Below are 13,308 nucleotides of genomic sequence, written 5' to 3' on the forward strand. Positions count from 1 at the left end.
GGCTCTCAGGTCAAGCTCGATGGACCTGAAGTGCATCACGACATTGCCGTCATTACTGCGGACAGAGAGAAACCAGGACGCTGGGGTTCAGAAACGGTCTGCGCCCTGAACTGGAAGGGACTGTGCCGCCGTGACCCAAGCTGGCCAGGGCCAGCGTCACCTTGGCCATGTGCATCCCTGACACACACCCCGGCGGCTGATCAGACGTTTCTGCCATCAGGAGCTCCCAGACACACGGAGGGTGCCGAAGAGCCTCACGGTAACCCGGCGCTGACACGCAGGGCGGCGCGTCTCAGGCACCGAGCAGAGATCCAGGGAATGGGGAGAAACGCCTTTACGGACTTAAGTGGTGATGTCATCGGGCCTGTCCTGTGCCCTGTGAGGGTCTCACCCGCGGGCACGGAGGGTCACCCCGGGGGTGGCGGCGGCACCGGGGAGCGAATCCGCTGCTGGCCGGCAAGACGTCATCCGGCGCCACAGGGACACCCCGCGTCCCCCCCAGCACGGCTCCGGTGCGCCTGTCCCTCGAGATTCAGCGGGTAAAAGGCACTCAAGTTACAGTACCTTTCTTGTCAGCCTCTGCTTGATTTCTCTTCTTTCTTCCTGCTCTGTCTGATCATTCCTTTCTGTGGATGGTTAACAGAGAAAAGAAAAATAAAAATGGATTGAGACTTTCTTCTTTTCGGTGGAGAAGTGAGCTCACGCCCTCCGCTTTCTGGTGGCTGAGGCGGGACACCAAGGACGCCTCACGGAGGAGCCTCTGTTCCCTGTCACAGCTGGCTCTCCTCCGCGCCGCCGGCCACGGCTCAGAGCGTGGTCCCACTGCCACAGAGAGAGAGAGAGAGAGAGACGTGCACTGGGGCAGCCCTGCCTCCCCGGGGCTTCCTCGGGGTCAGCAGTCGCCGGCCACCCTCAGCTGCGCATTTATTTGCAGGAGAAACAGGGAGTTCTTCCCTCACCAAATCTCTCTGGTCTCCTGACGTCCAGGAGCGGAGACGGCACGCACAGACGGTTCAGTGGGATACGCGGGTGTGCGCACACGGGTCCGGTCGTGTACGTCGTCTACGCGTATTACACACGAAACTAACAGAACGGTCACCGCTTGTTTCCTCCTTCTACTCCCGAGGAAAGCGGACTCGTACCCACCCAGCATGCGACGAGGAGCAGCCTCTCCCGACTGGGGCAGCACAGCCTTGCCCGGAATCTACACTTTCAGGGTGTATTTCAATCTGAACGTAGCGTGAACCCAGCTGACTCCCCGCGGCAGAAGTGAGCACACGCTTTACGTGACGTGCCTTTTAGAGGAGGCTCCGTGCCTCGCCGAGCTCAGCGCGGCTGCCGGGCTGTTACTATTAACGTTCAAGCTGTCAGCGCACCTACACGCAGGAGCTAAAAATAGGGACCCGGGGAGCCGCGGTGTACAAGGCAGGCTTTGCCCTGGGGTGCGAGATAACGGATGTCCTATTTCTGGCACTCTCTGTTGCTAAAGATAGCCTCGGGTCCCCGTGCTGGGAAGGGATGCTCACCTGCCAGCACTCGCTCCTAGAAACATGGCTGTCCGGGGGGGGGGGGGGGGGGGAGAGAGGCCCGCATTGCCTGCCTCTCCTTAAAACATTCCGCACGTTCATGCACTTGCGGGACTGGGTTCGTGGATGCTGGATACGTGGTTTATTTCAGTAATATTTTTTAAAGGAGGATTTATCTCATGTTTGAATGATTTAGAAAGGAAATGAAACCCTGTAGTGTTCTTGGTTTTTAATCCAAGTGATAAACCAGAAGAAGCCACAGTTGCAAGTCCTCACCAGGAAGCTGATGATACGATCAAGAAAAAATTGTAAGAGTATTGATACCAGGCCAACCCCGAGGGATTTAAGTGATGCCATGAGGTGAATTTTTCAGATTTCTTTAAAAACAGGCCATGGATGGGGGCGCCTGGGTGGCTCAGTCGGTTAAGCGTCCGACTTTCGCTTAGGTCATGATCTCGCGGTTCGTGGGTTCGAGCCCTGCGTCGGGCTCTGTGCTGACTGCCAGCTCAGAGCCTGGAGCCTATTTCAGAGTCTGTGTCTCCCTCTCTCTCTGACCCTCCCCTGCTCACGCTGTCTCTCTCTCTCTCCTAGAAATTAAAATATATATATATATTAAAAAAAAAAAAAAACTAGGCCATGGATGAAGGTCAAGCACAGCCTCCACGTGTAAACAGGGACAGAAACCCGGATCTGTGCTTTCATCAGGAACAACGTTATCACCAAGGTCACAGTGTTCTGGAGCGCCGATCTTCGAAGGTGGGGTCCCCTCCCTGGCAGGGTGCCCTCTGCGCCAGGTGCTGTACTGGGCACCGACCTTCCTCAGAGCCCGAGCCCCGGGTGGTCTGTGAGCTCCACCTAGCGATGAGTTTGTGAGCTTTTTGTTCCCAGACCCAGAAAACCCCCTGCCTTATACAAAACAAGGGACCCTGACCACGGTCTCCATACCCAGACATTCTGGAAAGAGCGCCAGTGGCTTGGTCAGCTACATTTGAGTCTTCCGCTACATTTGAGAGATACATCATTGCTTCTAGTGCAGGGGTTCGGACCCAGCTTGCGGCACCAGGCAACCTGCAGCTCTACCTCCTTGCTAAGGAAATGGGGACGGGGTGCAAACCACTGCTGTAACGATCAAATGGGAAGAGCAGCGAGCCCTGAGCACCTGCAGGCGCAGCGGGGCCTGACGCCGAAGCACCGGGTTTGGTGGCGTCACCTGCAAAGGGGCCGCTGGGTCTCACCCACGAGTAACACCCAGGCCGAGTTCGAAGGGTCCCTCCCTGAGACCTGGTCCCAGCCAATCCCGGGCTGCCCAGAGCATGAGATGACGTGACGACATCCCAAGAACTGACTACGGGCAGAAAACGCACTGCAGCAGGCAGGCGGGGAGCCTGCGTCGGGGCTGTGGCTCTGCGTTCCGTGCTGGACCCGCACACGGTTACCTGCTGCTCAGCTCCGCAGAGCAAGACCCAACAAACGCCCACCACAAACTAGCAGTGGCATCCGCAGATACTCCCACACAGGGCATGTGAGAAGCTTCAGGGCTACAGACACGCCTGCCTGGCTCGATGGCGAAGCAAGGAGTCGCCATGGCCACCGCGGAGGAAGCCCGTCTCTCCCTTCCTCCCACAGAAGGTGAGTGCAGAAAGTTCCACACATCCACTTACCACCTCTATTCACCAAGCACTGGCTCTGTTTTTAAAGCTCTGACGTTTATTTGTAAAGACTAAAGCTATCGGGGTGCTCCCGAGTAGCAGGGGAGAGGTCCACACTGGGGCAGAGCCCCTCAGCTCATGGGGAAGCCGCAGCGCCCTGTGGGGGGCTCCCCTCCCAGGAAGCCTACAAGTTGCCCACAGCTCCCTGAGGACATCTGTGGCTTAGTAGATAAGTAAGTGATGAAATTTTTAAACCTTCTAATACTTGGGGGCGCCCGGGTGGCTCAGTCGGTTAAGCATCCGACTGCGGCTCGGGTCACGATCTCACGGTGTGTGAGTTCGAGCCCCGTGTCAGGCTCTGTGCTGACAGCTCAGAGCCTGGAGCTGCTTCAGATTCTGTGTCTCCCTCTCTCTCTGCTCCTCCCTCCCTCATGCTCTGCCTCTGCCTCTCAAAAAATAAACATTAAAAAAATAAAAAATAAATAAATCCTCAGATGTGGCCAAGTCCATTCAACAGAGAAGACTAGGTGCCCTCTCTGAAGTCCGATGATGAAAACATCCCTCATCGTGGTGTGAAATACTCCCAACCACCTACGAAGAAGGGAGCCTGAAGGTGCCCGGGCCAGGGGTACAGGCATCAGCAGGGTCCCCCGCCTGCCTTCTGGCACAAAGCCAGCTCACGCGCTGCCCTAACTTTGTGAAAAGATGTTCACAGAATAAAAAACCAAACTCAGAGAATATCTGCAGGGTGCATTGTGTCAAGAGAGAAACAATGAAAGCGCTTTAAATAAGCCAGGCCCTTAGAAGACACTTTTTGTACAAAATGTTTTGAGAGCTAAGTCTGTGGACCAGAGAACTATCTGAGAAACACGGGGAAGGGGTGTGACCGCCCCGAACCACCATGGGCTCTAAGGAGCCTGAACGGCGTTCTCTCTGCCATGGGGGGGGTTTGTGGACACCTGCGGTCACACACCTGGGGACCCCCATGCGGCGTGGAGCCGGACAGGGTCCCGGAGACAGACTTGTGACCCCCAGGGCAGATGCGCCACGACTGCACTCTGTGCCTGTCCCGCCCCAGGCCCATGCCCTCCTCCCTATGCTTTCTGACACTGTCCACACCCTGCCTGTGACCTCCGCGGCCGTCAGAACGCCCACCCCAAACCCCCAGGGAAACCTGCCTGAAACCCACAGCGCAAAGAGAATATTGAGGCATTTCCCCGAGATCTACAGGGCTTATTAAATAACCCTGGAAATAGCGATATCTTTAATTACTCTCCGAGGCAAGCTTTTATTTTTCCTCTTAATTTTCAAAGGAGGCATTTCCGAGTAAATCAACTTTCCTTTAGGGTTTCTTTTCCCAGTGCGACCGCGCCTCCCGGGGCCACGGGGAGCGAGGGCTGCACCTGCCACAGACCCGCCCCCAGAGGACCCGGGACGCAGCTACTCACGTTTCAGGATGTTCCTTCGCTCCAGCTCCTCCACGGCAGGCCTCTGGCTCAGCCGTCTGCGGAAAAACACGAGAATCACATTTTGCACCATGGTGGCCGCCTGCAGACTCGTCCCGGGCTCTGCCGGGGGCCACCCAGGAGCCGGGGTGGCCGGCGCGCCCCTGAAGGTGCTGTCCCCGCACGCTGGAGAAGGGCGGGACCTCTGGCGGCCGCCTCTTGCTGGCGAGTGAGTTGGATCCCCGCACGGGAGGGAGGTGTCGGGCTGTCCCCGAGCTCCTGGGGCGCCCCGGGCCACCTTGGGACCTGAGAGCGCTGCTGGCCTGCGGGACGCCCCCCCCACCAGGGAGGAAGCCCCTCCTGAGCAGGGGTGGCACCAGCTTCTGCCCCAAGTAGCTTTGCCGGCAGCCCACGCAGGGGGAGGGACAGCCAGCGCCGCCTCCTGAGCGCGCGGAGCTGCAGCCCAGGGCGGGGCACCCCCAGCCGCCTCCCTGCCGGCCGCCCCCACCCACGGGGCTCAGGACCAGCCCTCCAAGGGGACTCGCCGAAGAGTCGGCGGTACAGCCAAAAACAAATACACACAACAGATAAAGGATTTGTCAGGCGCGAGCGCATAATTAGCCGGAACGAGCGAGGAGCTCCAGTCCTCCTGGTAACTCCGGCGACGCTGTGCCTGGGTCCCAGCCAGGGGCCGCCCGCTTCCGGACCCTCGCGCCACCCCAGGGCGACGGCGGGGCTGAGCCTGCGACCGCCCAGAAGTCAGAGCCAAGATCCTTTGCCCCAGAGAGGATGCTGCCTCCAGAAATATCTGTCTGCTATTCACACTCGCTGTCCCGGCACAAAGCTGAGGGCGTCCCCAGGGCTGGCTGCTCCCGCCTCCCAGGAACACCACCAGCGAGGGCTTTGTGTGCGCGCCTCCTCCGGGGGCGGGGGCCTCGACATCTTGTCCTGATGTCTGGTGGGGCCCGAACCCACCCCCACCCCCGACAGCTCCCCATCTGCCCCAGGGAAGGCACGGAAACCCGGCTCACAGGCGGGGCTCCCTCCCTAAAACCTCCCAAGTGCCATTCGTTGGTCAGCAGAGGACTCTGGGGTACCTGCCCTGTGCCAGGCAGCTTCAGCCCCCCGATGCCCGGGAACAAGCCTCCCCTGCCCTGGAAGGCTCTCAGTCTAAAGGGGGAGGCAAACAAACAGTAACCAACTGAACAAAACCATTCCAGAGGGGGCTAGTGCCCAGAGGAATTAAAATGGGGGCTGTGACGAATGAGTGACCAGGCAGGTGGAGGAGGGTTTGGGGGAGACCCATCTCCTCTGAGGCCCACGTGAGGAGGAGCCAGCCATGGGAAGAAGCCACCCTCCAGCCTCAGCGTCGCCTAACTGCTCACACACAGCTTGTAGATGGGAAGGAGCAAGGGAGTGATCACGGCAGGCTTCATGGAAGAGGAAACTTTTGGCAGAGCCTATGGACAATCTACAGGGGGCAGAGCCTGCTGCCCAGTGAGTGCTAGCTGCTTCTCCAGGACGCCAGCAGGGACACCTGAGGACCGAGGCTGAAGATTTCCTCAAACCAGACAAGTTCCCCAAACCTCCCCCGGCAACGCCCAGGGCCATGACCCCCGTCAGACATTCGGGCAGGCTCTGCGGACCCACAAGTGGCCGAGGGCCTGTGAAACGTCCAAGGTGCGTGGACAGTGTCAGCTCTGGAGGGAGAGCGGCGAGCCCAAGCTTTAGCTGGTAGACTGAATACCTAAGCCTCGTATCCGCCCGCCTCTGCCTGTGCAGGAGGGGCTCCCCGTCCAGCAGGGACAACAAACCCACGAGCCGTCCGACAGCAGGAGGCAGGACTGCGCCCTCCTGACAGAGACCACGAAGGCCCCGAGGGGCAACTGGGATCAGGTGAACGGCCCGTGTGGACCCCAGAGCCCGGCGCAGGTGAGCACACGCAGCAAGACCAGGGGGCAAATGAGTGTGCGGAGGCCCCTCCCTCGGAAGCGGGTTCCAGCGGAGCCTGGGGCAGGGGATGCGGCCAGACCATCTTCACTTGGGGGCCTTAGCCTGGGGGGGGGGCCCTGCGGACACAGTCAGGGCGGCTGGGCTGGGGGAGGGGTGCGGCGGATCCAGCTCCCGAGGGATCTCCCCAGCTCCTCCTGATCCAGAAGCACAGCCAGCGAGGAGTGAGAGTGACGCGCAGGAGCCGCCGGGGAAGCCACAGGCTATTTTTGACTCTTCCCACTGAGAAAGCCGAGCGTGAGGAACAGCACCCGGAAAAGAAATGCCAGGAACGTAGAGAGGCTCCTGCCCATCTCCCCTCCGGGTCCCCACCTGTGCGCAGGGCGGAGGCCGGCGCCGGGCCGGGGTGCGCTGGCCGGGCCGCGGGGACTTGAATGGAGCACCCGGCCAAGGGCAGGCTGAGGGCCGTGGCCCCGGGGGACAGTGTGCGCACCTGTGGGTGCGCGTCCTCGCGGGGGGGGGGCACCCGTTCCTGCTCCTGGTCCCCAGGGCCCGCCTGCCCCTCCAAACGGATCCAGGGCGAAGCCCTGCTGCGCACCTGACCCTGTGCTGAGAACGCGGTGAACAGCGGAGCGGGGAGACCAGGCCCGGGGAGGACGGCTGTGCGGTGGCAGCGAGCGGACGCGGCCACAGGCAGCTGGCGACCGGGTCACCCGCGTGAGTCCTACGAGAATAAGGACGCCGCGGCACCGTCCGGCTCCTCGGCTCCGCAGACGGCGCTCACACTTCCGTCCCCCGGAATGCGCGAGTCCGAAGTGGAGCTTCAGCCCTGCTACCTGCTGACGCCCCCCCCCCCACCAGCCTCCAGCCCCCCACCCCTTCCTGCCCTCGTGACCCCGCGCGGGGGGGAGGGGGAGGGTACTGAGGGGTGAGAAAACCGAAGGCAAGGGGCTGGCACGCGCACGGGGCGCGTTATTACCGTGACCTCTATCTGTGTCGCCCACCTGGTGCCCCGAGGCCAGGTCCCTCCAGCCTCAGCCAAGGGAGCTGCAGTCTCTACCCTGCGGCAGCCTGGCCAGCATCCAGTCCCCAGGAGGCCCTCCTCCGTCAGACACTCCTTCCCTCCCTCCCCCGTCAGACACTCACACAGACCCCCTTCCATCAGTCAGTCTCCTGTCAGACACTCACTCCTTCCTCCATCAGACACACACAGGCCTCCTGCCACCAAACACCCACAGGCTTCCCTTCATCAGTCTCTCAGCCTCCTCCATCAGACTCCTGGTGCCAGGCTCACACGAGCACGGGCACAGGGTGGTGACTGAGGCCCACCGTCCGTTGTGCCCATGGAGACACCCTGCTGCGCCATCACGCTGCCCCCGCCCCACCCCACGGCCCGCTGATGGTCCAGAAACCGACCTGGGCCAGCAGTGTGGACATGGCCACTGCTCTCCGGGGTCTGGGGTCTCCCCACACTCGCCAGCCCCCTGCGGCCAGGCGGGACTGCATGGCGGGTCAGAGCGGCGGCCGGGGCAGGACAGAAGCTGTGTCTGGGCTGAGCCCTAGGAAAGCTGTGGGACCTTCCATGGGGTCCCTTCCCTGACGGCAAGCTGGGCCCCACCCCAGACGGTGCAGCCTCCGACCGGGGCCGTGCGGGCCAGCCTCCCGGAGGCCCGGCCTGACCACAGTGGACTGACTGTGTGCGGGACACACCGTGCTGGGCAAGGCCGCGGAGGTTCGGGGCATGAGCACAGCACCGTCACCTCGCCTAACCTCAGACACGGGAGGCACAGCTCGGGCACGGGCCATGGCTGGCTGTGGAACCAGCCCTGCCCCCTGGGGAACGGGGCCCAGGCGGGGCCAAGCTGCGCAGGCCTAAGCCTGTCCGGGCTGGGGGGATGGCCTGGGTCCAGCCCCATCAGAGCTCCATGGTCCACACAGCAAGCAGCTGCACTTGGGACTCACACGATACTTTAAAACTGAGAACGTGGGGCGCCTGGGTGGCTTAGTCGGTTAAGCGCCCAACTTTCGCTCAGGTCATGATCTCGCGGTTCGTGGGTTCGAGCCCCGGGTTGGGCTCTGTGCTGACAGCCAGCTCAGAGCCTGGAGCCTGTTTCAGAGTCTGTCACTCCCTCTCTCTCTGACCCTCCCCTGCTCACGCTGTCTCTCTCTCTCTCTCTCTCTCCTAGAATAAAACATTAAAAAAAAAAAATTTAAAACTGAGAACGTGAAGTGACAATCAATTGCACGTTTCACTTTTAAAATCCTTTCTGGCTTTCCTTGAAAGCACACAAGAATTGTCTACTTGGGTGTGTCCCCCCCACCCCCCAGGCAGAGTGGGCACCCTGGCGGCTAGCAGGCCCCACGCCCACCTCCCCGGGGCCTCACCCCCATCTCCTGGACTCCGGAGCGAGCTGAGCCCCGGGTAACCCCCCCGCCCCCCAAAGACCCCCTTCCTGCCTCCCAGGCACACCTGGGGGGAGGGTGGCTTCGCGGCTCGGAGGCCAGGACGGCAGGTGCAGCCCTCGGCGGAGGCCAGGAGTGAGCGGGCCGCCTGGCGAGCAGCCCGTGGGAGCGTCTAGCGGTCCGGGAGCGACTGCGCACACACAGACCTCCCCGCACGCCAGCTCGGTTCCGGGGAGCCTGGGACACTGTGGCCGTGTTTCTCCGCAGGCGCTCTCTGGGGGACTCAGCTAGGGGCCCGTGGAAGTCTCCAGACACCTTGGGAAGCGGAGAGGAACCAGCTGACGAGTGCAAAATCTCAGGGAGCAGAGGGAACCGAGGTCGCAGGAGCACAGGGCGAGAGCTGAGCTCTTCTGTTCCTAAAGCCCCTCGGATGTCAGCACGATGGCATCAGGATGTTCCAATTTTACACAAAAGGTCACATGATAAAGAGGCTGCAGGCGCCCCCCCCCCCTCCCCAGCTGCCTGTGCACCAGTCACGGGCTCCTCGGCCCCACAGGAAGGACGGGCCAGTTGAAGACCGGCTGCCCACCACGGGGCCAGACACAGCAGGACGTGGACCCCAGGCCGCAGCCAGCAGAGCAGGGGCCACCTTCCGGTCACAGGCCAGGGACAAGCGGCATCTCAGTGGCTTCAGTGGCTGACAACATGGGGGACGGGGGTCCTGGTGGGCGAGGGACCGGGCTGGCCCGTGTGAGCGCTGCTCTTGCGGGCTCTAACCTTTCCCACACGGGCGAGGCCAGGAAAACCGCCATCATCTCCTGGAGAGACTAAAGCTGCGGCCACCAGGCCTCTCCTCCTTCCGGGCCGGTCAGCGGGGTTCTGCCCAGACCCGGAGCCCAGGGCCCCAGGGCGGCCCCAGGAGGAGGGGCCACCAGGGGATGGGGACCAGGGCTCGCTCAGCGGCCAGGAGGGAGGCTGGTGGGGGGCAGGTGCCGCCTGCACGCCCGCCCCCAGGCTGCGCCCCGGGGGTTCTGTGGGCCAGCCGCCCTGCCCGCTGCTGCTGCTGCTGCTGGCGGGGGGTCATGTGGGGGTCCGGGCAGTAGTGCCCTCCCCCCAGGTCCATGGAGCCCCGGGCTTCGATGGGGCCCGGGAACCCTGACTTGGTACTTCCTGTGCTCATCTCGCCACCTCTTGTCTGCAGGGAAACTGAGTCACAGGAGTCGTAAACTCCAGGTCACCCTGACCCCCGCCCACAGCGCCACCTTCACCGCACCTGCTATAGGTCTTCTCTTCACCTGCAGCCGCTCCGTGAGGCCGGCCGCCGACCGGGCCCTTGGGCAGATGCGGAGGCTTAGCCGAGCGCTCTGGCCGCCACAGCCCTGCCCGTCCCCGAGGCCCGGGACTCCCCCAGCCCCTCCCCAGACGCTGTCGCCCACTGCTGAGTACCCCCTGCTAGAAAAAACGCAGAACCCCCAAACCAAGGTCCTCATGAAACTGCTAACGAGAAGCCGGGGGGGCCTCCAAATCCATGTTCCGTGGCCCCACACCGTGTCACTCCGCGCTGCTTGCCTCATTCACCGCGTCAGCGGCTCTTTACCTGCAGAGCATGGAGCACCCAGCAAGGAGCACCCAGGAAGGGGCACTGCTGGGGCTCTGAGCCCCACATCTCACTGTGTGACCTGCTCAGCCCTCGAGCCGGGGCCTCCCTTTCCTCATCTGCCCCGTGGCTCTGTGTCAGGGCCCCAGCCGCGCACCAGGCTTGTCCTGTACTTCCTGGCCCAGCTCGCCCTCGCCTGCGGTGGCCCCTGTGCCACCTCAGGTCTGGGACTCCCACACCTGGTGCACCTTCTGCCAGGTGGTGACGTCCCTGCCTTCGCCAGGGCTTACCCCAGCCTCCCCGCTTCCCTTCCAGGTGCCCAGCCCGACGGCACATCCAAGCTGATTCAATCCACTCTAGAAAGGCGCTCTCGGGGTGCAGCAGCTGCTGTCAAGGCGAAGGCTGTGCATCTCGGACCAAAAGTCACTCCCGACCTTCAGTCCCGAGCCACCACCCTGCAGCTGTGTGACAGGGACAGGTGCCCATGCCTTCAGACGGGCGGCCTTCATCTCCCCCGAAAACAGGATGGCCACAGCCGCCCCCCGGGGTCGCTGCCGAGGCCAGTGCCGGACACGCAGCGGCCGCTGAACTGTCCCGCACGGTGCTGGGGCTGCGGGCCTGGGGGGTGGGGGCCCCAAGTCAGAGGCAGGTGCTCCAGCCCCCACCCTGCTTGGCCTCAGCGGCCCCCCACGGCCCCTCTGCGCACAGGCCCCAAACCTCCACTACTTCCACGGCTGAGATCCAAACAAATGACTGAAATCACCTGGGCATCAGGCGAGAACCGAGAGCCGGTTCCTTCCAAGGAGGCAGAACACCTTCCTGGAGAGAGAGGCGCAGCCGCAGAGCCGCCCACAGGCCGCCCCGAGGGCTATTCCAGGAGCTGCTTCCTGGGAACACGGACCCGCTGCTGGGTCAGCCTCCAGCCAGCAGGCCACGCGCGTCCCCACCCGGGACAGGATCCCGCGCGTTTCCACTGCCATTCAGCGGGGACCCCTGCTGCCACATGCAGGCCCATGCAGGGCACTGGGGAGTCCCATGGGGGCGCTGTCGGGGCTGCAGACCCCAGGGCCTTGTGAGCCGCCTGAGGTGGGGTCAGGGGAGGAGAGGCCCCTCGTGGGGATGACCCTAGGACCAGGCCACATGGAGAGCAGGCAGAGGTGCAGCTCTGAGTGGGTGGGGCCCCCCCAGACCCGAGCCCCCTGCCCTCGCAGTCGCCCCACACGGTTTCTATCCCTTGCTGTGCGGTCTGTGCCGAGACCTGGGCCCCGTCCGCAGTCGGGGCGGGGGAGGGCGGGGAACGGATGGGGAGGAAGGGGAGATACAGGCCCAGGGCCCGGTTCTGACACGTGGCAGGGCAGCCCGGGGTCAGCCACTGGCCAAGCCTGTGAAGGACACGCCCTCCGCTCCCCTACCTGCCGCTCACAAAGGGGAGATGGAGGCCGTGCGTGCAAACCCAGGACAGCGCGTGCAGCTGGCCTGCAGGGTCCCGAGACTCCCAGGGGCGCCGGCCCTTCGTCCATCGGGCCTCTCTCCCCCCTTGTCTCTCCCACGGCTGCTGCCACGTCCCCAGCACCAGGCGCAGTGCCGGCCGCTCAGCCAGGGGCCCTGGGACGCACTAAGCCTCCCGGGGACACGGGGCTGCAGCTGTGGGGGGTGTGGAGCCCAACACCCTCATCCCCCCTCCCCCCCTCCCCGAGCCTGCTGCAGTAACAACCACCGACCACAAGTCATTGCGTTAGTGCAGAATGACGGAGAGCCCAAAGGAGGGAAACTCAGTGCTGGCCGGAGTGTAGACCAAGAGTCGGCCCCCATCGGTGGGACCACCGGTGACGTCCACCAAGGTTATAACGCCATATGCATTGACCCAATGGTCCCAGTTCAAGCCTGATGTTTTCAGAAGAGCTCTTACGGGCACGGACGCGTTACAGCAAAGTGCAGGGAGAGCCTTGGTGCCCATTTAGGGCCTGGGCAGAGAAAGCCGGCGGCCGGCGGCAGAACCCTGTGTGGACCCGGAAACTATGGGCCGCATCTACACTTTATTGGAGCCCTTTATCGGAGGGCTCGCCCAGCTGGACTCTGGAAAGAACAGGCAGAAAAGTGGATACAGAAAACGGAAAATCATGTTGTGCTTAAAGAATCTGGGTTCCAGACCCAGCCCGGGCTGGTATTCCAACTTCTCCACCAATCAGCTGTGGGATCTCCAGGGCGCTCACCAACTTCTTACTGCCTTTGGCTGACAGTCAGAGGGGTCCACGTGACAGGGCAACGGGCCCAGGCATTCATTCACTCATCCGGCACCACACTGGAGGTGCTTAGTAGATGTGAATGGTGTCCACTTTATGTGACTGTACGTAAGGGAGACTGCCCTAGATGCTCTGGGTGGGCCTGGCCCAATCAGTTGAAGGGCTTTAGGACCCGGGCTCGGGCTGTCTGGTGAAGAAGCAATTCCGCCTGTGGAGAGCGGCCTCTGCCCACACTTGAAGGGTCCAGCCTTCCCACCAGCCCGGGTCGCGGATTCCAGACCTGCCGCGCCAGTGCCCACGCCTTGCAGTAAGTCCCTGACGTGTCTACTGCTGGTCTGTTGCCCTGGTGTCCAGGGACACAACCCCCTTGTCTATAAACGAGGATGACGGGACTACACGGGGGGGGAGGGGGGGAGGCTCCGTCCAGTAGCCGCCCCCCCCCCGGCTCCAGATGAACCAGCGTCCCCATCCTGGAAAACCAGGACCCGACGGCCA

The 13,308-nt window shown here is 62.7% G+C and overlaps 1 protein-coding gene across 1 annotated transcript in view; it reads right to left on the reverse strand.

The window, feature by feature from the left end:
- Positions 1-13,308, reverse strand: part of PHACTR3 (phosphatase and actin regulator 3) — a 209,314-nt gene that overhangs the window by 5,981 nt on the left and 190,025 nt on the right. The window contains exons 9-10 of the mRNA XM_039236929.1: positions 4,624-4,679; positions 565-626 (exon numbers count right to left, since the gene is read on the reverse strand). Of these exons, the coding sequence (XP_039092860.1) occupies positions 565-626; positions 4,624-4,679 (118 nt within the window). The remainder of the gene's footprint in view (positions 1-564; positions 627-4,623; positions 4,680-13,308) is intronic.

Source organism: Hyaena hyaena, unplaced genomic scaffold (genome assembly GCF_003009895.1).
Source record: "Hyaena hyaena isolate Hyena2069 unplaced genomic scaffold, ASM300989v1 scaffold_118, whole genome shotgun sequence".
Taxonomy (NCBI): Eukaryota; Metazoa; Chordata; class Mammalia; order Carnivora; family Hyaenidae; genus Hyaena; species Hyaena hyaena.